The sequence below is a fragment of the Pezoporus wallicus genome, unplaced genomic scaffold (assembly GCF_028554395.1).
Source record: "Pezoporus wallicus isolate ANWC-B61680 ecotype Strahan unplaced genomic scaffold, APGP_CSIRO_Pwel_v1 contig_12477, whole genome shotgun sequence".
In the NCBI taxonomy this organism is placed as follows: domain Eukaryota; kingdom Metazoa; phylum Chordata; class Aves; order Psittaciformes; family Psittacidae; genus Pezoporus; species Pezoporus wallicus.
In genome coordinates this window covers 236,828-259,815 of record NW_026638222.1, presented here as the reverse complement: position 1 = coordinate 259,815, position 22,988 = coordinate 236,828, and the positions used below count along the sequence as shown (strand labels likewise).

Here is a 22,988-nt window from a genome sequence, read left to right as displayed (position 1 = left end):
AGGAGGCACCTTCCCTGGGTCCTGCCATCACGCTTGCCCCACACACAGGATGGGGCCAGAGCTGTGCCAAGGGCTGAGCGCTGCCACTTGGCTCCGTAGGGCTTGGGATGGAGACGCGCTCGGACACCCACATCCTCGCGACGCGGCCCCACGGGAGCAGCCCCAGGGGCCGGATGAGGGTCGCAGAGGCTCCCATGGCTGGGCAGGGGGTCCTGGCAGGCCCAGCTCTGCATCCTGGGGGTCCCCGGGGGGGGGCTGCACCCCTCAGATGGCCACGCAACACGGGCGCTTCTCCTGCGCCGCGGCCGCGCTGCCGGCGCTCCCGCTGCCCAGTGCCACCGTGGTGGCTTGGCCGCTCCTCTGCTTCTGCTGCTGCACCTTGCGGAAGATCTCTGCAAAAGAAGGGGTGCCGGGGGGGGGCAGAGGGGCCGTTGCTCGTTGCTCACCCTCGGACCGGTGCCGCTGCTTCCCCTCTGCGAGCTGAGGGGTTACAAGGAAGCAGCTCCCTCCCAGGCGCATCCTTGCGGCCCCACGGGAACACCCTGAGCTGTGGCAACTTCCTCTTGCCCAACCTGGAGGAGTGCTTCACCCCGGGCTGGGGCATGGCACGGCACAGCCCATGTCCCTGCCCTCCTGCCCCAGTGCACCCAGAGCTGCCCCAGCTCCATCCCTGTGCCCCCATCTCCCTGCCCTCCTGCCCCAGTGCACCCAGAGCTGCTCCTGCAGGAGCATCACCCCAGCTCCATCCCCGTGCCCCCATCTCCCTGCCCTCCTGCCCCAGTGCACCCAGAGCTGCCCCAGCTCCATCCCCGTGCCCCCATCTCCCTGCCCTCCTGCCCCAGTGCACCCAGAGCTGCCCCAGCTCCATCCCCGTGCCCCCATCTCCCTGCCCTCCTGCCCCAGTACAACCAGAGCTGCTCCAGCTCCATCCCTGTGCCCCCATCTCCCTGCCCTCCTGCCCCAGTACACCCAGAGCTGCTCCAGCTCCATCCCCGTGCCCCCATCTCCCTGCCCTCCTGCCCCAGTGCACCCAGAGCTGCCCCAGCTCCATCCCCGTGCCCCCATCTCCCTGCCCTCCTGCCCCAGTGCACCCAGAGCTGCTCCTGCAGGATCATCGCCCCAGCTCCATCCCTGTGCCCCCCATCTCCCCACGGCCGGTTCCACAACGTGCTGGAGACGTTGAGTCAGGAGCCCAGGACAACAGGAAGGGAAACCAGAGATTACAGGGGAAGGAGCTCCAACTCCCCCCCGGAAATGGGGAATGCCCAAGGGGCCGGGAGAACAAAGCCAAGGGAGCTCCAAGTGGAACGCCCAACAGGAGAGCATGGAACCAAACCAGCCAGAAAGACCAGAAACCATCCCCAAAGGGCTGCCGTGGGGCAGGGCCGAGCAGAAGCACCGTACAGAGACCCAGTGAGGGTCCCCCAACGTCCTGCTGGCCCCCAGGACCCCCCTGCAGCACGGTGCTGGTGCATGTACCCGTCAGGATGGTCTCAAACGCCTGCTCGACGTTGGTGGAATCCAGCGCTGAGGTCTCCACAAACAAGAGCCCGTTGTTGTCTGCAATGAGAGGAGCTGATACAGAGCCGGGCCAGGGCACAGCTCTGCCCTGGAGCCCCTTTGGAGATGTCCAGGTGCCCACGTTGGCGCAGGTCCCTGGGTCCCCAAGCCCCCCAGTCCTTAGAGCAAGGTGCCAGCCTGTACCTGCAAACATCCTTGCCTCCTCCATGGGCACCTCCCGAGCCTGGGCCAGGTCAGTCTTGTTCCCCACCAGCATGACGACGATGCTGGGCTCAGCGTGGTCATAGAGCTCCTTCAGCCACCGCTCCACCACATCGTACGTCTGGTGCTTGGTGATGTCAAAGACAACCAGGGCACCCACAGCCCCCCGGTAATACCTGTGGCAGAACCTCAGCATCACCCATCTAACACACACACACACACACCCCCCCCAGCATCTTCATCACCCGGGTACCACGGGCAGCCCTGCTTTTGGGTCTCGCATCCTTACGCGGAGGTGATGGCGCGGTACCGCTCCAGCCCGGCTGTATCCCAGATCTGCGCCTTCACCACGGAGTCTCCCACCAGGATGCTGCGCGTGGAGAACTCCACGCCGATGGTGGTGCGGCTGTCGTGGTTGAACTCGTTGCGGGTGAAGCGGGACAGCAGGTTGGTTTTGCCCACCCCAGACTCCCCGATCAGGACGACTGAGGGAGGAAAGGAGGAATCCTGCTGGAGCTGCTGAGGAGGGGAAAAGGCTGCTCCGAGGAATCCCGCTAACCTGAGCCGGGCCAGCCAGAGGCTTGATGCCTCGGCAGGGTGGCATCTGCACCGCCACAGGGTGCACGGGCATCCCTCATTGCCTGGGCAGTGATGACATGGAACATATCCTGCTGGGTATGTATAATGTGGGCAGGGATGTGAGGGTGCTGAGGCGCTGGCACAGGGTGCCCAGAGAAGCTGTGGCTGCCCCATCCCTGTGCTCAAGGCCACGTTGGACGCAGGGGTTTGGAGCATCCTGCTCCTGTGCTCCCAATGCTGTTCGAGGTGGGTCACAGCCACCAGGACCTGTTGGCAGCAGCAGGATGAGGGTCACCCCTTCTCCATCCCTCCTTGCCCCAGGGGAGCCCCAAGGTGCAGCTGGTGGCACCCAGGACACCAGGACCTGTGCTTGAGGAGCACAAGCTGAGGGGGGGACACGAGGCTGGGCCCCTGCTTCTCCAGCCCAGGTCTGACCCCCGTGTCCTCCACGTGCCACCACCCGCACCCAAGTGACTTTCAGGCACCCAGGTCAATGGGTTCATGCGGTGCCTCCCCCCGCCATAGGGCCGCAGTGTGGGGTGCTCCCCGTGCCCCCACGGACCCTGGAGCCCTCCTCCCCAGCCCTGACCTCACTGGGGACACACCGGAGGCCGGATCCTGCTCGCTGACCTCCAGCCCCTTCACAGCTCCCGGGGCACACGGTATCAGCCGAGCTGCTCAGCACCACAGTGCGGGGGGCACCCAATGAAGCCCCCGGTCCCCATCCCTGCTCCATCCCTTCTGCGGCCACCGAGGGGCTCACCCTTGAAGACGAAGTTATAATCCTCCTCGGCGCCGCCCATGGCGCCCCGGCCGCTCCGTTTCCTGCTTCCCAAAGCCGGCGGCTCCCGGAGGCACCGATGGGAGCAGGGAGGAGGGAGCAAAGTTTCCTTTGCGCTGCGGGGCCGGCGGAGCGGAGCGGAGCGGAGCAGCGCGGAGCAGCGCAACGCAACCGCCCTCGCTCGAGGGGTGGGACCGGGTGTCGCAGCGCACGTCGGGCAGGTAATGGCACCCATGGGACACGGCACGGGGCGGCCGGAGGAGGAGCTGGGGCCGGGCTGTGGAACCAGCGTGGGGCAAGCAGGGCAGGACGAGACCCCCCCCCCTCTCCCCGAGCTCCACCGGGTTCCGAGCGCGTTTCCTTGTCTCTGCTGCCATCGTGTGAAAGACGGCGAGAACGCGAAGGGGAAGGGCCCCCGCTGCCCCCCATCGCCCCAGTGCGGCTGGGCAGGGGGGCTCCGCTAGACCCTTGCCACGGGCCCATCGCATCCCTTCTCGCCCCAAAGCCCCCCCCCACTCCAGCTCCCTTCGTTCGCAAGAAGACACAAAGGCCGCCAGCATCAGAGACACTTTTTATTCCTCCCCACCCACACCTTCCTTTTGCAAAGGCACCCCGAGCTCCGGGGTCGCTGATCAGCACCGGCCTGCACGGGGTGGCACCTCCAAGCGCTGCTCCTGCGCTCAGGATGCGGCCACTTGCGTGAGCGGCTCCTCCAGGTACTGGACCAGCGCCTGAGCCTGTGGGTGGCATGAAGAGGGCCGGGGGGGAAGGAGGGGGTCACAACCCACACCCCCACACCCCATGTGCTTCTGTTAGTTCATATCATTGTATGGGGGTACAGGAAGAGGGGCTTGGGATGCAGGGATGCAGGGACAGGACAAGGGGAATGGCTTTAACCTGCCAGAAGGGAGATGGAGATGGGGTCTTAGGCAGAAGCTCTTCCCTGGGAGGGCGGTGGGACACTGGGATGGGTTGGATGGAGAAGGTTTGGATGCCCCATCCCTGGCAGTGCTCAAGGCCAGGTTGGACACAGGGGCTTGGAGCACCCTGCTCCAGCAGAAAGTGTCCCTGCCCGTGGCCTCAGATGAGCTTTAGGGTCCCTTCAACCCACCCCGTTCTGTGATTCCATTCTATGGTGGCTCCTTCACCACTCCCATCCTCACCCTAATCCGCTCTTTCTCACCCCACAGCACGGACACAGCCCTGTGCCCCTCTGGCCCCCTCCCTGCCCGCATTACCTTGGCCTTCAGCATCCCAAATCCAACTGTCTCCTTCGCATACATGCAGAGCAGCAGGTTCGCCACCCGCGTGATGGCCACTCGCCCCTCCTGCCCAGGGAGAAACAGCACCCATCGCACCCAAAGCTTGATCCCGCGGGATCCCAGAGTCACCCCCTCGGTGTGGGGACACGACAGCAGTCCCCAGCCCCACGTACCATGCAGTCCATGAGGATGAATTTGAGGTTGTCCTCATTGAACGCCTGGTGCCCGTTCTTGTCATAGGCCACCCAGATGTTGCTGGCGATGGCCGCGGTGACCCTGGCATCGGTGTCCCCATAGCCTGAGTAGGCGAGCAGGGACCCCTCGTTGTTCAGGAGCCTGTAAATGAGATGTGGGGGGTGTGTGTGGGGGGTGGATTGGTGCCTCTAAACCCAGCGGGGCACCAGACCCCATCACAGCCCCCCCCCTCCCAGGCCCAGCATTGCTGCGGAGCAGGCACGAGCCTGGTGGGCAAGTACCATGCATGGTCCTGGTGCAACCGTGCATCATGTACCATGCATGGTTCTGTCACTGTGCAGCATGCACTGCACATCCTGCATCTCCCCATCACCCTGCATTTTGGTCCCTGCATCTCCCAGCACCCCGCATGTCCCCATCACCCCACACTGTGCTCCCTGCACCTCCCCAGCACCCCACACCTCCCCAACACCCCAAACTGTGCTCCCTGCATCTCCCAGTGCTCTGCAGCTCCCCAGCACCCCACACTGTGCTCCCTACATCTTCCAGCACCCCACATCTCCCCATCACCCCACACTGTGCACCCCACATCTCCCCATCACCCCAAACTGTGCTCCCTGCATCTCCCAGCACCCCGCATCTCCCCAACACCCCAAACTGTGCTCCCTGCATCTCCCAGTGCTCTGCAGCTCCCCAGCACCCCACACTGTGCTCCCTGCATCTTCCAGCACCCCACATCTCCCCATCACCCCACACTGTGCACCCCACATCTCCCCATCACCCCAAACTGTGCTCCCTGCACCTCCCCAGCACCCCACATCTCCCCATCACCCCGCACTGTGCTCCCTGCATCTCCCAGCACCCCACATCTCCCCATCACCCCGCACTGCGCTCCCTGCATCTCACAGCACCCCACACCTCCCCATCACCCCGCACTGCACATCCTGCATCTCCCAGCACCCCGCACCTCCCCATCACCCCGCCCTGTGCACCCCGCACCTCCCAGCACCCCGCACCTCCCCATCACCCCGCCCTGTGCACCCCGCACCTCCCCATCGCCCCGCACCGCCCCCCCCCCGGGCCCCGCACGGCTCCCCCCGCAGCCCCTCCCGGTCCCGGTCAGCGCCGGTTCCCCGCTCACAGCGTGCTCTGGACGCCGCCGGTGTTGGCCTGGCTCAGCACCTGCGTGAGGGCCTTGGGGCGCAGCATGGCCGCGCCCGCTCCGCTCCGTTCCGTTCCGTTCCGTTCCGCTCCCCGAGAGCAGCGGGGCCGGGGCAGGGCGGAGCCGGGCTCGCCTCGGAGCACGCCGGGATTCGTAGTTCCCGGTGCCCCGGAGCCCGGAGCCTGGGTCCCCAGGGCGGGGGGAACGCGCCCGGACACCCCGGGGGTCACGGTGGAGGGCGGCGGAGCCCCCAGGAGCGGGGTCCAGCCCCGGCCGGGAGTGGGAGCGCTGGGAGAGGCGTCAGGGAAGGGGGGGAGCTGGAAAAGGGGGTGCGGGATGGAGGCAGCTTGGGGGGGTGCAGCCCCCATGGAAGGGGGCAGGCAATGGGGGTCAACAGGGATCCAGTAATGGGGGTGCAGGATGGATCCAGTCATGGGGGTGCAGGATGGATCCAGTCATGGGGGGTCAACAGGGATCCGGTGATGGGGGTTCAACAAGGATCTGGTAATGGGGGTGCAGGATGGACCCAGTCATGGGGGGTCAACAGGGATCCGGTGATGGGGGTTCAACAAGGATCTGGTAATGGGGGTGCGGGATGGATCCAGCTCATGGAGGTGCAGGAGGGATCCGTAATAGGGGTGCAGGAGGGATCCGTAATGGGGGTGCAGGAGGGATCCGTAATGGTGGTGCAGGAGGGATCCATAATGGTGGTGCAGGATGGATCCGGTAACGGGGGTTCAGGATGGATCCGGTAATGGGGGTGCAGGAGGGATCCGTAATGGGGGTGCAGGAGGGATCCAGTAATGGTGGTGCAGGATGGATCCGTAATGGGGGTGCAGGATGGATCCGTAATGGAGGTTCAGGATGGATCCGGTCATGGAACTGCAGAGGGATCCGTAATGGGGGTGCAGGAGGGATCCGGTCGTGGGGGTGCAGGAGGGATCCGTAATGGAGGTGCAGGAGGGATCCGTAATGGGGGTTCAGGGTGGATCCAGCTCATGGGGGGTTCAGGATGGATCCGGTCATGGGGGTTCAGGATGGATCCGTAATGGGGGTTCAGGATGGATCCGGTAATGGGGGTGCAGGAGGGATCTGTAATGGGGGTGCAGGAGGGATCCGTAATGGGGGTTCAGGGTGGATCCAGCTCATGGGGGGTTCAGGATGGATCCGGTCATGGGGGTTCAGGATGGATCCGGTAATGGGGGCGCAGGAGGGATCCAGTAATGGGGGTGCAGGAGGGATCTGTAATGGGGGTGCAGGAGGGATCCGTAATGGGGGTGCAGGAGGGATCTGTAATGGGGGTGCAGGAGGGATCCGTAATGGGGGTGCAGGAGGGATCCGGTCGTGGGGGTGCAGGAGGGATCCGGATCACGACCTCCCTCCGCCCCGTTCCTGCCGTTGCAGCCGCCGCCGCACTGCAGGTTCCCGCCGCTCCGCCAGGGGGCAGTGTTGCCATCGCGGCAGAGGAGGGGGGGGCGGACGGACGGACCGTGGCGCCGCTCTCTCTCCACGTCTCTGTGTCGGCGGCCCGGTCTGGCGGGGCGGGCGGCGAAGATGGCGGAGCCGAGCGGCGGCGGCGGCGGCGGAGGAGGAGGGCCCGGCCCCGGTGGGGAGAGCGAGGCGGGCCCCGGTGGGGCTCTCATCCGCGTCACCGTGAAGACCCCTAAGGACAAGGAGGAGATCGTCATCGCGGACGGCGCCTCCGTGCGCGAGGTGGGGGCCTGGGCCGGGCCGGGGCTGCGGGGTTGGGTTGGGGGGGGGGGGTCGGGAGCGGGACATGGGGACGGGGAGGGGGGGGTGAAGGAGCCGGCGGGGATGGGAAGTGGGGGGGACGTGGGTTTAGGGCGGAGGGGGGAGCCGGGGGGGTGTGGGGCACCCCCGGCCTTCGGGGCCTTGTGCGAGGCCGGCTTGGAGGGGCGGGGAGGGGTGGGTGAGGGATGGGGTCTGGGGGGGAGCAGGCCTTGGGTGTGGGGGGGGCGGTGGGTGGTGGCTGTGGGGCAGGGTTGGGGAGGGGGTGAGGTCTGGGGGGGTCTGCAGAGGGAGGGGAGGGTTGGGAGGGAAGGGGGCTGGGGGGGGAGCGGAAGGGGGCTGTGGGGCAGAGCTGGGTGAGGCCGTGTGGGGCTGCGTGGGGTGGGGGGGGCAGAGGAGAGGAGCTCGGCAAGGCTTTGGCTGAAGGGAGCAGAAGGAAGGGAGCAGCCGCCCCTGTGTGGGCTTGGGGGTGAGCTTCATAGGGGTGAGCTTCATAGGGGGTGAGCTTCATAGGGGTGAGCTTCATAGGGGTGAGCTTCATAGGGGGTGAGCTTCATAGGGGTGAGCTTCACAGGGGGTGAGCTTCACAGGGGGTGAGCTTCATAGGGGTGAGCTTCATAGTGCCTGGCTCCAGCGCTGCCCGGTGCCTGTGCCCACTGGGCCACGGTGTCATGGGCACGGCTCTTGGCTTGCTCTGGGCTAGAGGGAGGGCACGAGGTGACGGCGTGAAAGGCCTGGAAGAGAGCAGAGCCCTGGTGTAGGCAGGGGCTGGAGGCCTCCTGCTCCTGCCCCATCAGCTCCGGGAGAGCAGGATGAGGCCAGGGCTGGCGTTGTGCTGGGAAGGCTGTGAGCTCCTCCATTGCTTTCCTTTTCCTTTCCTTTCCTTTCCTTTCCTTTCCTTTCCTTTTCTTTCCTTTTCCTTTTCCTTTTCCTTTCCTTTTCCTTTCCTTTTCCTTTCCTTTTCCTTTCCTTTTCCTTTCCTTTTCCTTTCCTTTTCCTTTCCTTTTCCTTTCCTTTTCCTTTCCTTTTCCTTTCCTTTTCCTTTCCTTTTCCTTTCCTTTTCCTTTCCTTTTCCTTTCCTTTTCCTTTCCTTTTCCTTTCCTTTTCCTTTCCTTTTCCTTTCCTGCCTTTTGCTGTGAATCCCCTGCAGTTTGTGGCTTCCCAATGCAAGGCTTTCCTTGAGGGGAAATCAACCTGGGCAATGCCCCAGCTGGGTTAGCAAGGGCAGGCTTCGTTCCACCCCATCCCGCAGGAAAGAAGAGGTGTCCGTGTGGCGTAGCGTGCTCACCAGGAATTCGGTTGCAGGAATAGGAACTGGAGAAGACCTAGTTTATTTCCATTGGCTGATAAAGGATTGTTCCCTTTTCCATAGAGCCCTGGCCTGTATTAAAGCCGAGTTGGGCTTTCCTTAGGAAAAACCTCAAGCAGAGGCAGAAACAGTTCAGTGATTGGGAAGCTGGAAGGGGGGGTATTTGGATTAGGTCTGAGATACACGCTTGGAACCCTGCAGCAAACATCCTCAGCAGCTTGCTTGGTACCTGCATGGGCTCCTTTTGGGTGAGGTGCTGAAGGCCTGGTGGTTCCTCCCACTGTTTCCTTCGTGGATGCACTACCTGGAGGATGAGTGTCCCCTCGCTGCTCCTTTTGCCTGAGCGATGCTGTCTTTGGGGTTTGCTTTCAGTTCAAAGAAGAGATTTCCAGGCGGTTTAAAGCCAAACAGGATCAGCTGGTTCTGATCTTCGCCGGGAAGATCCTGAAGGATGGAGACACTTTGAATCAACATGGGATCAAAGATGGGCTGACTGTGCACTTGGTCATCAAGACTCCCCAGAAGTAAGGAACTGCTTTGGGTTGGGGGCTGAGGGTAAATGGATGATGCAGGGAAATCATGTGGGGGGGGACACACACGTTTCTGCCCCATTGGTGGCTGAAGTACTTGTTTGGTGGTGGTCATCCATGAGGAGATGGATCCCAGCTCTCTCCCTGCAGTGGGTTTATCCCTAGGTCTCTCTTTCTGCTAGGTTACACAGCTGGGTAAGTTGGTGGCAAGTGCCTGAGGGGGTTGCCTCTTTGTTAACCCAACTCCTGTATTTTGAGCCTTTATAACTTGGGAATCTTGAAAGAACCCCACAGAACTTGATGCCAGTTCCAGCCAAGAGAAGATGCTGCTGACAGAAGTTGCTTTCTCAGTGGCTTTCTGTTGAAATGGAAACTAACACCCAGTTTTTCTTACCCTTCCTCTCGTGTCCTCTGCTCTGAGCCTGTGCTCGGGCTCTCTCAGGTGCTGTGGGAGGCACACCGTGTGTGCAGAGCACTCTGTGAGGCAGAGCAGTGCCTCGGTGTGGTACCCAGAGCCATGTCTGCAGGGGCAGAGAGGTGGGTGCTGCACCTTGGGGGGGAGGCTCAGGCCACGTGCATGCAGCAGGCTCCCCCCTTGGCGCTCCCAGGTTGAGCTCCCTCATGGCCATCTGAGAAAGGGACACAGGATTGATCCCTGCAGAGCTGGGCTCTTCGCAGTGCTATCCAAGGGAGCCCAGAAGGTTCTAGGGAACAGTCGCTGTGCCTCACAGTGATGTGCAGCCACATCTTATTGATCTCAACCCCCCCTTCACAACCATTTCTGGGGCTCCCTGCTGCAGCCTCATCAGGCTCCCTGGGGGCTGTGGCTCTTTGTGTGGTTCTTATTGGCTTCCTGAAGATTAGAGCCTTCTTTTCTTTCCCCCCTCTTCTTTACAAAGCCGTGTGTATTGTCAGCTTCTGCAGGAGGCCTCTCTCTGGATTCAGCATCTCCAGGTAGCCTGATGCTGTTTGCTGCTGGCTGTTTCAAAGGGGAAACAAGAGCTTTCCTGGGCTGCTCGTTCTTGTTTTCCCCTTCTGGTAGTCATAGGCAAGTGCTGACTGAGAGCATCACAGCCTCTTCCTGGCTCAGTGAAACCAAGTGACCTTTCTCTAGCTTCCTTCTTCCTCTTTTGTTCAGCTTCCTATTTGCTTTGTTTCCCCATTCTCTGCCTCCTGGTTTTGGGCTGAGGCTGGAACGTGGACAGGGCCCTTCAGGTTTGATGTTTAAAGCCCTGGAATAAGAGTGAAAAAGGAAAAGGAGTTTGAGAAAGGTGGGTTTTTCGGGGGGGGGGGAACCCCAACTTGTCAGTGGCATAATAGCATCACTTGGGGTGAGTAAAGTGAATTTGGGGTTTGAGTAATGCTGATGCTTATTTTTGCCCTCAGGAGCACTGATGGGAATATTCAGTGCATGGGAGGGTTTGCAGAGCACCAGATCCTTGTTTCCCCCATGCACTAGCCCTGCTGTAACCTCCTGTGGTTTCTGTGGGAGCAGCAGGAAGATTTTCCTGTTTGGAGCAAATTCATTGCTCAGGGATATAGCTGAGGTAAAGAGTTCAGTGGGATTCAAGGAAGAGTTGGATATAACTGGGGGTAAGACCAGTCAAACCACTTTGTGTGGGGCAGGATAAAGATGTCAGGGGCTGTTCTGCAGCAGGATGGGAGGCAGATTCCAGCTAGATGGAAGGCATCTGGGAGCACAGCTGTGGATCCATCGGTGCAGGTGGGAATGTGGGGCTGATTGACTGGGGCCATGCACAGAGGACTCCGCTCCCCCTTCCTGCATCTCTGGAGTTTAATGCTGCCTTTCTGGTTTCTTTGCAGGGTCCAAGATTCAACATCTGCTGCTTCTGCCCCCAATGCTGCTTCTGCCCCCAGTGCAACCCCTTCTTCTCCTGCTGCCCCGTCTCAGCCTTCCACATCCAGCAGCGCCGGTTCCGACGGCGGCAGTGGCAGCAGGCGGAGCAGTGGCTCAGGGACCATGGGAGGTCCTGGAGATGGAGGCCCTAATAGTGCTCCATCCATCCTGTGTAAGTGATGGCTGTGAGGTGTGGCACCAAAGAAGAGGTTCCTAGGACTGCCCCAGGGACTTGGGGTTCTTGAGCCCTGTAGCTGTCTCTGCTTGCTGTAGGTGTCGCGGGAGTTGCTTCCAGCAGCGTGCCTCAGTTGCCCTGCTATGGGTGATGCCAAAGCCCTTCGTGAATCATGTTTAGGGGGTGTTCTCCCTCAGAGCTGGCTGCCACAGGGATATAGACTACCTCTAGATCAGTGTGGGTGCTTGTCCTCTTGCAGCTGCTGACAGTTACTGACTCACCCTTCTCACCGTGTGTTGTTCCCTCTCCAGCTGGCTTTGGTGGCATCACTGGCTTGGGCAACCTTGGGATGGGCTCTGCCAACTTCATGGAGCTTCAGCAGCAGATGCAGCGGCAGCTGATGTCCAACCCGGAGATGCTTTCTCAGATAATGGAGAATCCCTTGGTGCAGAACATGATGTCTAACCCCGACCTCATGAGGCAGATGATCATGGCCAATCCCCAGATGCAGCAGCTCATGGAGCGGAATCCAGAGATAAGCCACATGTTGAATAACCCAGAGCTCATGAGGCAGGTGAGGCACGTGCCAGGGCCTGTGGAAAGCATGTTCAAGAGCATCTTTGTGGACCAGCTTCCAAAGGGAGTGTGTGATGCCAGATCAGTGATTTTCGAGATCTCTTCCTTCCTGCTGTAAGCTCCCCACAAACAGATGGTGGTCTTGAGTTATGTGAATACTGAGTACTCAGCCCACATACTTGCAACTCTCATCTTCCTTTCAGGGCTATTGAATCCATCATGTGTTGGGCAGAATAAGGATATTGGGATCATCCTAATGTGCTGCATAGAAAGTGTTGTGTTCTCAGTCAGGAATGGGAGGAAAAGCAGGCACGAACAAGTGAAGCTACTGCAAAAGCTTTTTGTTTCTCTCTGTTTCTCTGGATAAACTATAGACTACAGAGCTGCACAGTCAGTATTTTACTACCTGTAGCAGAGCAGGGAGCACTGGTTGTAGGCTGGAATCCTAAAGGTTTCCATACAGTCCCAGAACAAAGGGAACCCATTCCCTGGAGGAGTGGAAGATGGAAGGTTCATCGGAAAGGGAGCGTAAGGGATGAGTGTGAGAGCCTGAGTGTTAAACAGCCCCTGACAGGACTCTGCTGTCCCCAGGAAGCCTTGTCAGAAGGTCTTTCTGGGTTGTTGCTCAATGAGCCTGGCTTCCATCTGCTTCTCAGTTATCTTTCAACTGTGTCAGCCACACATGAAGGTCCAGAGGTGCAGGACCAAACTGCCTGAGCAGCACCTCAGATGGGGTCTGGAGGTTTCTGCTGCAGGGGAGACCCATCAGAACTTTGGAGAGGGTGAATGTCTTGGGTTTCTTGTAACGGGAAGGATCCAGTCTCTTCCACCTTCTCAGCTGTTGAATGCAGTCCTTCTCCTTTGAGTGGGAGCATATGGGTGTTAAATGTTTGGATGTTCCGATAGTGCTTAGAAACAAAACAATCTCCTCCAGCTGAGCTGAGGCTGGGAAGGAAGAGCTGAGCAGGGATGGGAGGAGCCAGGATCCGGGGCTCTCTTTGCTTGGATAAATGATCTCTCTGCTCCCTGGCTGTGAAATGGGTTTAATTATACTCTTTCTCCTGGGAGCCCAGCTTTAACTCTTTCAGCACTTGGTTGCTGGATCAGTAGAATACCCCTGGGCTGCTCCCCAGTCTCTTAATCCATTCCAGCCTTCCCCACTGCACTTGGGCCTGAGCTTTCCACATTTTCCTCCTTCTCCCAGACAATGGAATTGGCTCGTAACCCTGCCATGATGCAGGAGATGATGCGGAACCAGGACCGTGCTTTGAGCAACCTCGAGAGCATTCCAGGAGGATACAACGCCCTGCGCCGGATGTACACGGACATCCAGGAGCCCATGTTCAGTGCAGCCAGGGAGCAGGTATGGGCTGTGGGGTTTAGATACAAGGAAGAAGTTCTTTACTGTGAGGCTGCTGAGGCCCTGGCACAGGTTGTTGGCAGTGGTAAATGCTCCATCCCTGGCAGTGTTCAAGGCCAGGCTGGGCATGGCTTGGAGCAACCTGATCTAATGGAAGGTGTCCCTGCTCGTGGCAGGGGGCTGGGGCTGGGTGAGCTTTAAGGTCCCTTCCAGCCTCAACCCATCTGGGATTCTGTGGCTGCTCTGCATGATAAAGGCAGCCACTAACTGCAGGACGTTGTGCAGTGCCTGTCATCTGCTTTGGTGTATGTGAGCAGAGCCCTGCCCTGGCTCCTTTGGTCTGCAGGCAGGCTGGATGCCAGCCATCACCTCTGGGAAGCTTCGTTAGCACAGCCCTCTGCTCTCAGCCTGGCTTACTTATTAGCTCAGGCCTGATGCCTTTGGATTGGAGCTGGCTGAGCTCCAGCTGGCTTGAAGCACAGGAGGAGGGAGCACAGGTCTGTCTGCAAAAGGCTCTGCAGATGTACTCCAGTCTAACATTACCTACTGGTATGGCCCGGTGCTGGCTTGACAGGGGTCTTTGGAAGCCTTGCATTTGGGAGCCAAATCGGGGGCTGTGGCCACTCCTTGAGCCTGGTCTTTTTCTGAGGGAGGTGTGTTGTAGATACACATTTCTCAGGAGGCAAATTACAGCATGAGCTCAGCAAGTTCTGGCCCTGGATGAATGTGCTGCTCTGTTCCCCAGCTCCTGCACGGGTGGGTTTAGTCTGACGTTCTCTGCTGGGACTAACTGATCGTGGTTCTCCTTTTCTTCTTTTTCCCTAGTTTGGCAACAATCCTTTCTCTTCCTTGACGGGGAATTCTGAGAGCTCCAGCTCGCAGCCTTTGCGGACGGAGAACAGAGAACCATTACCTAACCCCTGGAGCCCTACACCTCCTGCTTCCCAGAGCCAGGCGCCCAGCAGCGAAGGCAGCACTGGCTCAGCAGGCACCCAGAGCACACCGACTGTATCCAACCCCTTTGGGCTGAATGCTGCTAGCATTGGGGCTGGTACGTAGGCAAGAGAGGAGCCAGGGGATGCTACTGCCTGAGCAAGTCAGCCAGGCTTCCCGGGCTGGGGGCAGCTCCCTGTGGCATTCAGGTGCCTGTCTGTGGCTGCTCTCCAGATGACTGATTCCAGCCCAGCTTCAAGCACAACTGGGTTATTTCTGCTGTGCCCTGTTAGGAAGTTGCTTTGGGAATTCCAATGTCCCTGCAGCCCGCAGGAGCATGGGAGAGTGGCAAGCAAAGCACTGCCGTGGCTGTCCACAGCCATAGTCCCTGTTGGCATGGGGATGAAGTGAAAACATTGCTGTTGTGTGCGTTGCAGCAGTGCTCAAGCTTGTATAAGAGGTTTTCCTTTGTCTTCTCTTCCCTTTCCCCTTGCAGGGATGTTTAACAGCCCAGAGATGCAAGGACTCCTGCAGCAGATTTCGGAAAACCCTCAGCTGATGCAGAACATGATCTCTGCCCCTTACATGAGGAGCATGATGCAGACTCTTGCCCAGAACCCAGACTTTGCAGCACAGGTAAAAGCACTGCAGTTGTCTTCTGTCATGAGCCAGGCTGTGCTCGCGGTGCTTGTGCTTGCTTCTCTAGTTGGAGTGGTTCCTCAAGCAGAGAGCTCAGGGAGTACAGACAGTTTTGATGTATTTCTCAGTTGCTTGAAGGCTTCCACAGTACTGACCCTGGTGTCTTAGCAGAGCCCCTAACAAAAAAGGTGGCTTTCGAAGGGACATGGGAATGGCCCTTCTCTTTGCCCATGGCCACTGTTCAGCACAGCTGCCAGGAACTGAGCTGGCCCTGTTTCAGTCCCCTTTAGCAGGGGAACATGTTGAAAGCCCAGGGAGGGAGTCAGGGGCATGACTGACTTGTTCTTCGTGGCTTAGTTACATAGGGCTTAACAGCCAGTGGCAGCAACCCTCTGACCCTACCTACGTGTGCTGTCTCTTGCTAGATCATGGTAAATGTCCCCCTCTTTGCTGGGAATCCACAGCTTCAAGAACAGCTCCGCCTTCAGCTCCCTGTCTTCCTGCAGCAGGTAAAGGCCTCTGTCTGGCCCTGTGCTGCTCTCAGCCCCAGGGCTCCAGAGCTTCTCCATCCTCTGTAGGAAAGGGGGAGTCTGGGCTGCTCAGTCAAGTGCACTAGGAAGCATGTGGGCTGGGGTGGCTTGGGCTGTGAAGGAAAGGGGTTTGCACAGGAAAAGCTTGTTTAGAGAAGGCAGCCTGCAGTAAGTCGTGTACATTACCTAAAGGTGGACTTGAGGGTAGTTGAGCTCCATGAAACCCCCCTGGGGACAGCCTCTCACTGTAACGAGGTTACAGAAAGGAAAACAGCAAATTGTGCTCCAGCAGCTGCTTCATTCCGGTAAATGAGACAAAATCCCTTGCATTCCCAAGGCCTGTGCCCCCAGTTCTAATCTGATTTCACCCAGTTCCTTTAGGAAGTTGGCTCTAAACCCTGAAGGAGCTCTCTAGGTGAGCCCTGCAGCCTGGAGACTTGGAGGAGGAACCAGGCTCGCAGGTTGACTGTTGGCTGCAGGGCGAGAGGCACAGCTCTGCTCTTTGCTGCTCAGGTGTGAAGCTGGAGGCTCCCTGGCTGCCCGAGCTCTCGCTGTTTGGTACCTCTGTGTCTTTGTGCCTTTGTTCCCAGATGCAGAACCCAGACTCCCTTTCCATTCTCACCAACCCCCGCGCCATGCAGGCGCTCCTCCAGATCCAGCAGGGACTCCAGACGCTGCAAACGGAGGCCCCAGGACTAGTGCCAAGGTAACAAGTGCTTCTGAGTGGGTTTCTGCAGGCAGAGCTCCCTGCCAGCAGGCAGAATAGCTGCTGATTGATGGAGATCTGCCTGGGGCACTGTCATGGTGGGTGCAGAGCTCTGAGTTGCAGCTGATGAGCGCTTCCTGCTTGTTTGTCCTACACGTGGCAAGTCTTTGACCCTGTGATAAAGCTGGAGAAGGGCTTTTGGCAAGGAGCATGTCGTGATAGGACAAGGGGAATGGCTTTAACCTGCCAGAGGGGAGACTGAGATGAGCTGTTAGGGGGAGGCTCTTCCCTGTGAGGGTGGTGGGACACTGGGATGGCTTGAATGGAGAAGGTTTGGGTGCAGTGTTCAAGGCCAGGTTGGACACAGGGCCTTGGAGCAAGCTGCTCTAGTGGAAAGTGTCCCTGCCTGTGGCAGGGGGTTGGAACTGGATGAGCTTTAAGGTCCCTTCACCCCACATCACTCTGGAATTCTTTCTTTTGGAAACCACTTCCCATCTCTTGCTTGCTGTAGTTGGTAGCAGCTGCGCTCACGAGTTTCCTCCCTGTGTACAGCAGGAGATGCAGAGGGTGGGTGGGTGGGTTGGGGCAGGGTGGTGTGTGAGCAGCCCTTCTGCTCCCTGGCAGCATGGGGCTCTTCAGGCTCTGTAGCTCCCTTCAGGCCCATTGCTCCCTCCCAGCACCACGTGTGAGCAGCTTACAAACAAATCTCCCTAAGGGACAGCCTGGCAGAGCCTGGAGAGAGGGGGGCTGTTCCCAGCCCTCAGGGGACACCCCCAAGTGCCAGCCTGCTTCTGAGCAGCCCCTTGCCTTCCTCTGCAGCCTCGGCTCCTTCGGCATGCCTCGAATGCCCCCGTCCTCCACAGGAGGAAGCACAATCCCGGAGAACCCCGTTCCCTCCGCTTCGACGCCGGCCAGTGCCTCTCCAGCCGGGGCTGGGAACCCCCAGCAGCAGCTCATGCAGCAGATGATCCAGCTGCTGGCCGGAGGAAGCTCTCAAGTATGTAATGCTCAGCTACATGGCCACGCACTGCTGGGGGGTGGCCATCTCCAGGGGGAGGTAGAGGTTGGCCCCATCCCACCCCATTCCAGGGATGTGGTCCCCAGCAGGTTTCTCTGGTGCTTTGTGCCGAGGTGGCTCAGGGTGCAGTAACCCTTTAGAGAGGTTTGGAGCCAAGAGTTGCAGGGATCCTCCTCCTCCAGTGTTGCCAGACTGGGTAACATCAGTGAACTGTGCAATTCTGGTGTCCCCACCATCAGAAGGACATGGTTGGAGCATACAGGGGAGGCCATGAGGATGAGCAGGGGCTGGAGCAGCTCCTGTATGGAGACAGCTTGAGAACGTTGTTCAGCCTGGAGAAAAGCTCCACGGAGACCTCAGAGCAGCTTCGAGGGTCTGAAGGATGCTGGAGAGGGGCCTTCATCAGGGATGGTAGCAGCAGGACAAGGGGTGATGGGTTCAGACTGAAACATGGGAGATTTAGGTTGGATCTAAGGCAGAAGCTCTTCCCTGTGAGGGTGCTGAGGTACAGGGTGCCCAGAGAAGCTGTGGCTGCCCCATCCCTGGCAGTGTTCAAGGCCAGCTTGGACCCAGGGGCTCGGAGCACGCTGCTCCAGTGGAAGGGGTCCCTGCCCGTGGCACTGGATGCGATTCAAGGTCCCTTCCAACCCAAACCAGTGTGAGATTCTATGAGTGAGCCTGAAGTATTTCAGTGCACCTGAAGCTGAGCCCGTGCTCCCTGCCTGGCCGTCGCTGCCCGTTCTGGGTGCTGCTCTTTGCTCTCTGAGTCTGAAGGTCTTTGTCCTTTCCCTCTGCAGGCGCAGAGCCCTGAAGTGCGATTCCAACAGCAGCTGGAGCAGCTGAATGCCATGGGCTTCATTAACCGTGAGGCCAACCTCCAGGCTCTTATTGCCACTGGTGGAGACATCAATGCAGCTATTGAGAGACTGCTGGGCTCCCAGCCCTCCTAAACTCTTGCCATGCTGCCCCACAGGCGTCAGCACATGCATCCATACACATGCGCAAGGGGATCTTTCAGGAAAGCCCACCATCATTTTCATATCTGACAGCTGTCCATGTATTTAAAACACAAAAAGATACAGCTTAACCCTGACCTTCCTACTAAGTTAAGATTTCATGTTGAAATGCTCTTTAACTGGCTTGTATGTGGATTCCAGTTCTCATCGTGGCCACAGAGACTTCAGATGTGTATTTTTTCCTAAATATGCCCTGTCTCAGACACTCTTCTCTCTTTCTCTAGATGGTAGAGGCGATATTCTAGTTACTTACCGGAATGATTGTGTTTGGAGTAGCTTGATTTTAACTGTACATGATTTGCCTTGCCCTTAGCCCTCCTTTCAGGCAGATATTTAAATCTTGAGCCAAGTTTGGGGTTTGGTTTCGTTCACCCTGGATCAAAAGAAAAGAGGAAAAAAATAAGAGGTTACCTGCAAGTTTCTGCTGTTCTTTGTCTTAATGTTCCATTGGATGCACTGAGCCCGTGGCCCTTGCACACAGGTGACCTGCTAAAGGGTTAATGGATGGGACACCAGCATGGAAATGCGGCCTCTTTCCACTCGTGGGGTGGTGTAAAGGAGCTTAAACGCCTTCAGGGATCAGGCTTTGCTGGTCTTGAGCTCGAGCTGCAAGTGCTGCGCAGCAGAACAGTGACGGAGGGGGGTCAGGTCTTGCACAGCTTGGCTCTCGTGCTCCATGGGCTCCTTTCTGGACCTCTTTGCCACCGAACCCAAAAGGCAAAGAGCAGAATCTTTGCACCTCGTTGGGAAACGGCTGAAGTTCCCCTTCTGCCCGGTTCAGCTCCATCCTCCATCTCTCCCTTTCCCCCCCCCTCCTCCTCACTTTGGTGTGTTTGAATGTGCCCGAGGAGCAGCAGGGTGACGTGGTCCTGTCCCTGTCCCCCCCCGAGCCTCCATGGCTGTGTAATTGACATCCCATTTTTATCAAAGACAAATAAATGCGCACAACCATCCGTCTCCCTGCACTCCATGTATCTTCCTTGCTTGCCAGCTGGAGCTGATGGGCTTCCCCATGGGAACTCGGAGGACTTTCTTGTGTCCCCCCCCTCTCTTGCAGCCTCCCCACCTCAGGCTCCCTTCCTGCTGGGACAGGAAACCTTATGGCCACTGAAGGGCTTAGGAAATGCTGCAGAAGCTTTGCCCAAAGCTTCCCATTTTCCATTGGGAAAACTCCCTTTGGATTAAGTGTGTGTAGGACAAGGTGAAGGTGGTTCTGCTCTGTATGGGTGACCTGGCCATTGGGGCCAGTGGGTTCTGCTGCCTGCAGAGGTGTTTGCTTGCAGCTGGCTGGTGCCAATGCCCCTGTTCACGATGGATTTGATCCCTGCTTTGCCATACTTGCTCTCGCCTGGGTGTTCCTGGTGGGGAGGGAGGATTGGGCAGTGAGAAGGAGCAGGAGGAACCCTGTAAAACCTGCTTGCTCCCCAGCTGGAGATGGGATCTAGCAGTGCTTGGTGTAGGTGGAACAGCCATTGCTCCATAGAGCAGGGCTGTGCCTGGGGGCTGGAAATGCTCCTGCCTGTGTCTGCATCACAGTGAGACCGGTGAGCACCCGGCTTTAACCTCCTGAGGGTGGCACAGGCAGTGCGGGGGGTCCTGTCTGCATCTTCTCCAATGGGGAATTCGGGAAGGGGGAATGGCTTTAAGAGGAGCTGCGGCTGCCCCATCCCTCGGCAGTGTCCCAAGGCCAGGCTGGATGGGGCTTGGAGCACCCTGCTCTAGTGGAAGGGGTCCCTGCCCCATGGCAGGGGTTGGAGATGGGTGAGCTTCAACCCAACCCCATGCTTCCCAATGAAACCCATGCTTCCAAGAGGGCTTGGGCCACCTCCAGCTCCCCGGCTGCCATGGATGTGACCGTGTCCCAGCCGGGTCCATCTCCCCATGGGGTTATTGTGTAAATGAGTCTGTATGCTTGTATATGTGCGTACACATCTGTACATGTGTGTAAATGTATGTGTGCATGTGTGCCCATACATGTATGGGCATGTAGATGTATGTATATATGTACCTGTGTGCCCATACATGTACGTGCATGTAGATGTATATATGTACGTGTGTGCCCATACATGTATGGGCATGTAGATGTATATATGTACGTGTGTGCCCATACATGTATGGGCATGTAGATGTATGTATATATGTACCTGTGTGCCCATACATGTACGTGCATGTAGATGTATATATGTACATGTGTGCCCATACATGTATGGGCATGTAGATGTATATATGTACATGTGTGCCCATACATGTATGTGCATGTAGATGTATATATGTACGTGTGTGCCTATATATGTACCTGTGTGCCCATACATGTATGTGCATGTAGATGTATATATGTACGTGTGTGCCCATACATGTATGGGCATGTAGATGTATATATGTACATGTGTGCCCATACATGTATGTGCATGTATATATGTACATGTGTGCCCATACATGTATGTGCATGTAGATGTATATATGTACCTGTGTGCCTATATATGTACCTGTGTGCCCATACATGTAAGTGCATGTAGATGTATATATGTACGTGTGTGCCCATACATGTATGGGCATGTAGATGTATGTATATATGTACATGTGTGCCCATACATGTATGTGCATGTAGATGTATATATGTACATGTGTGCCGATACATGTATGGGCATGTAGATGTATATATGTACGTGTGTGCCCATACATGTATGGGCATGTAGATGTATATATGTATATATATGTACATGTGTGCCCATACATGTATGTGCATGTAGATGTATATATGTACGTGTGTGCCCATACATGTATGGGCATGTAGATGTATATATGTACATGTGTGCCCATACATGTATGTGCATGTATATATGTACATGTGTGCCCATACATGTATGTGCATGTATATATGTACGTGTGTGCCCATACATGTATGGGCATGTAGATGTATATATGTACGTGTGTGCCCATACATGTATGGGCATGTAGATGTATGTATATATGTACATGTGTGCCCATACATGTATGTGCATGTAGATGTATATATGTACGTGTGTGCCCATACATGTATGGGCATGTAGATGTATATATGTACATGTGTGCCCATACATGTATGTGCATGTATATATGTACATGTGTGCCCATACATGTATAGGCATGTAGATGTATGTATATATGTACATGTGTGCCCATACATGTACGGGCATGTAGTTATGTACATGTGTGCCCATACATGTATGTGCATGTATATGTATATATGTACATGTGTGCCCATACATGTATGTGCATGTAGCTGTATATATATACATATGTGCCCATACATGTATGTGCATGTAGATGTATATATGTACATGTGTGCCCATACATGTATGTCCATGTAGATGTATATATGTACGTGTGCCCATACATGTATGTGCATGTAGATATGTACATGTGTGCCCATACATGTATGTGCATGTAGATGTGTGTGTGCACGTAGGTGTGTGCGTACATATGTGTGTACGTGTGCTATACATGTATGTACATGTAGATGTGCGTGTACATGTGTGAATACATATGTACATGTGTGCTGTACCTGTATGTGCATGTAGATGTGTGTATACATGTGTGTACAAGTGTGCTCTACGTGTATGTGCATGTAGATGTGTGTATACACGTGTGTACATGTGTGCTATACCTGTATGTGCATGTAGATGTGTGTATACATGTATGTACATGTGCGAATACACGTGTACGTGTGCTATACAGGTATGTGCGTGTAGATGTGTGTATACATGTGTGTACATGTGCAAATACATGTGTACATGTGTGCTATACTGGTATGTGCATGTAGATGTGTGTATACATGTGTGTGCATGTGTGCTATACCGGTATGTGCATGTAGATGCGTGTATACATGTGTGTACATGTGCGAATACATGTGTACATGTGTGCTATACCGGTATGTGCATGTAGATGTGTGTATACATGTGTGTACATGTGTGCTATACCTGTATGTGCATGTAGATGTGTGTGTACATGTGTGTACATGTGTGCTATACCTGTATGTGCATGTCGATGTGTGTATACATGTGTGTACATGTGTGCTAAACCTTTATGTGCATGTAGATGTGTGTATACATGTGTGTACATGTGTGCTATACCTGTATGTGCATGTAGATGTGTGTATACATGTGTGTACATGTGTGCTATACCTGTATGTGCATGTAGATGTGTGTGTACATGTGTGCTATACCAGTATGTGCATGTAGATGTGTGTATACATGTGTGTACATGTGTGCTATACCTTTATGTGCATGTAGATGTGTGTATACATGTGTGTACATGTGTGCTATACCTGTATGTGCATGTAGATGGTGTATGCACATGTGTACATGTGCGAATATGTGTGTACGTGTGTGCTATACCTGTATGTGCATGTAGATGTGTGTATACATGTGTGTATATGTGTGCTGTACCTGTATGTGCATGTAGATGGTGTATGCACATGTGTACATGTGCATGTGTGTACGTGTGTGCTATACCTGTATGTGCATGTAGATGTGTGTATACATGTGTGTATATGTGTGCTGTACCTGTATGTGCATGTAGATGGTGTATACCCGTGTGTACATGTGCGAATATGTGTGTACGTGTGTGCTATACCTGTATGGGCATGTAGATGTGTGTATACATGTGTGTACATGTACAAATACGTGTGTACATGTGTGCTATACCTGTATATGCATGTAGATGTGTGTATACATGTGTGTACATATGTGCTCTACGTGTATGTGCATGTTGATGTGTGTATACACGTGTGTACATGTGCGTATACGTGTGTACATGTGTGCTATACCTGTATGTGCATGTAGGTGTGCGTATACGTGTATGTACATGTGCGAATACATGTGTACATGTGTGCTATACCAGTAAGTGC

General features: G+C 56.4%; 3 protein-coding genes across 4 annotated transcripts; 1 reads left to right on the top strand and 2 right to left on the bottom strand.

Moving 5' to 3' along the window:
* Positions 1 to 264: 264 nt before the first annotated feature.
* Positions 265 to 3,195, bottom strand: RAB25 (RAB25, member RAS oncogene family). The gene is made up of 5 exons (XM_057409972.1): positions 3,065 to 3,195; positions 2,012 to 2,207; positions 1,705 to 1,898; positions 1,480 to 1,560; positions 265 to 392 (listed from the first exon to the last, which is right to left on the bottom strand). The coding sequence occupies exons 1-5, from the start codon at positions 3,102 to 3,104 to the stop codon at positions 265 to 267; spliced, it is 639 nt and encodes a 212-aa protein (XP_057265955.1). The 5' UTR covers positions 3,105 to 3,195.
* A 522-nt stretch (positions 3,196 to 3,717) lies between these two features.
* LAMTOR2 (late endosomal/lysosomal adaptor, MAPK and MTOR activator 2) lies at positions 3,718 to 5,777 on the bottom strand. Its single transcript, XM_057409971.1, has 4 exons — positions 5,681 to 5,777; positions 4,518 to 4,680; positions 4,321 to 4,410; positions 3,718 to 3,819 (listed from the first exon to the last, which is right to left on the bottom strand). The coding sequence occupies exons 1-4, from the start codon at positions 5,746 to 5,748 to the stop codon at positions 3,763 to 3,765; spliced, it is 378 nt and encodes a 125-aa protein (XP_057265954.1). The 5' UTR covers positions 5,749 to 5,777; the 3' UTR covers positions 3,718 to 3,762.
* Positions 5,778 to 7,209: 1,432 nt separating this feature from the next.
* UBQLN4 (ubiquilin 4) lies at positions 7,210 to 18,517 on the top strand. 2 transcript variants are annotated; one of them, XM_057410000.1, is made up of 11 exons: positions 7,210 to 7,414; positions 9,132 to 9,283; positions 11,114 to 11,319; positions 11,634 to 11,896; positions 13,103 to 13,261; positions 14,084 to 14,309; positions 14,688 to 14,827; positions 15,256 to 15,339; positions 15,951 to 16,066; positions 16,886 to 17,063; positions 17,882 to 18,517. In XM_057410000.1, exons 1-11 carry the CDS (start codon positions 7,256 to 7,258, stop codon positions 18,032 to 18,034), a joined length of 1,836 nt encoding a protein of 611 aa, XP_057265983.1. In that variant the 5' UTR covers positions 7,210 to 7,255; the 3' UTR covers positions 18,035 to 18,517. The 2 variants fall into 2 exon arrangements, with proteins under 2 accessions (XP_057265983.1, XP_057265984.1); XM_057410001.1 differs by lacking the exon at positions 15,256 to 15,339.
* The last annotated feature ends 4,471 nt before the right edge of the window (positions 18,518 to 22,988 follow it).

Excerpts from the sequence above, each read along its gene's own strand:
- RAB25 (XM_057409972.1), bottom strand. The coding sequence starts at position 3,104 with ATGGGCGGCGCCGAGGAGGATTATAACTTCGTCTTCAAGG. Across the intron at positions 1,561-1,704 it reads GGAGGCAAGGATGTTTGCAG|ACAACAACGGGCTCTTGTTT; the intron begins GTACAGGCTGGC and ends CTCTCATTGCAG. Across the intron at positions 393-1,479 it reads GTTTGAGACCATCCTGACGG|AGATCTTCCGCAAGGTGCAG; the intron begins GTACATGCACCA and ends CTTCTTTTGCAG.
- LAMTOR2 (XM_057409971.1), bottom strand. The coding sequence starts at position 5,748 with ATGCTGCGCCCCAAGGCCCTCACGCAGGTGCTGAGCCAGGCCAACACC. Across the intron at positions 4,681-5,680 it reads GGCGGCGTCCAGAGCACGCT|GCTCCTGAACAACGAGGGGT; the intron begins GTGAGCGGGGAA and ends TCTCATTTACAG. Across the intron at positions 4,411-4,517 it reads TCATCCTCATGGACTGCATG|GAGGGGCGAGTGGCCATCAC; the intron begins GTACGTGGGGCT and ends CTCCCTGGGCAG.
- UBQLN4 (XM_057410000.1), top strand. The coding sequence starts at position 7,256 with ATGGCGGAGCCGAGCGGCGGCGGCGGCGGCGGAGGAGGAGGGCCCGGC. Across the intron at positions 14,828-15,255 it reads ACCCAGACTTTGCAGCACAG|ATCATGGTAAATGTCCCCCT; the intron begins GTAAAAGCACTG and ends GTCTCTTGCTAG. Across the intron at positions 16,067-16,885 it reads GCCCCAGGACTAGTGCCAAG|CCTCGGCTCCTTCGGCATGC; the intron begins GTAACAAGTGCT and ends CTTCCTCTGCAG.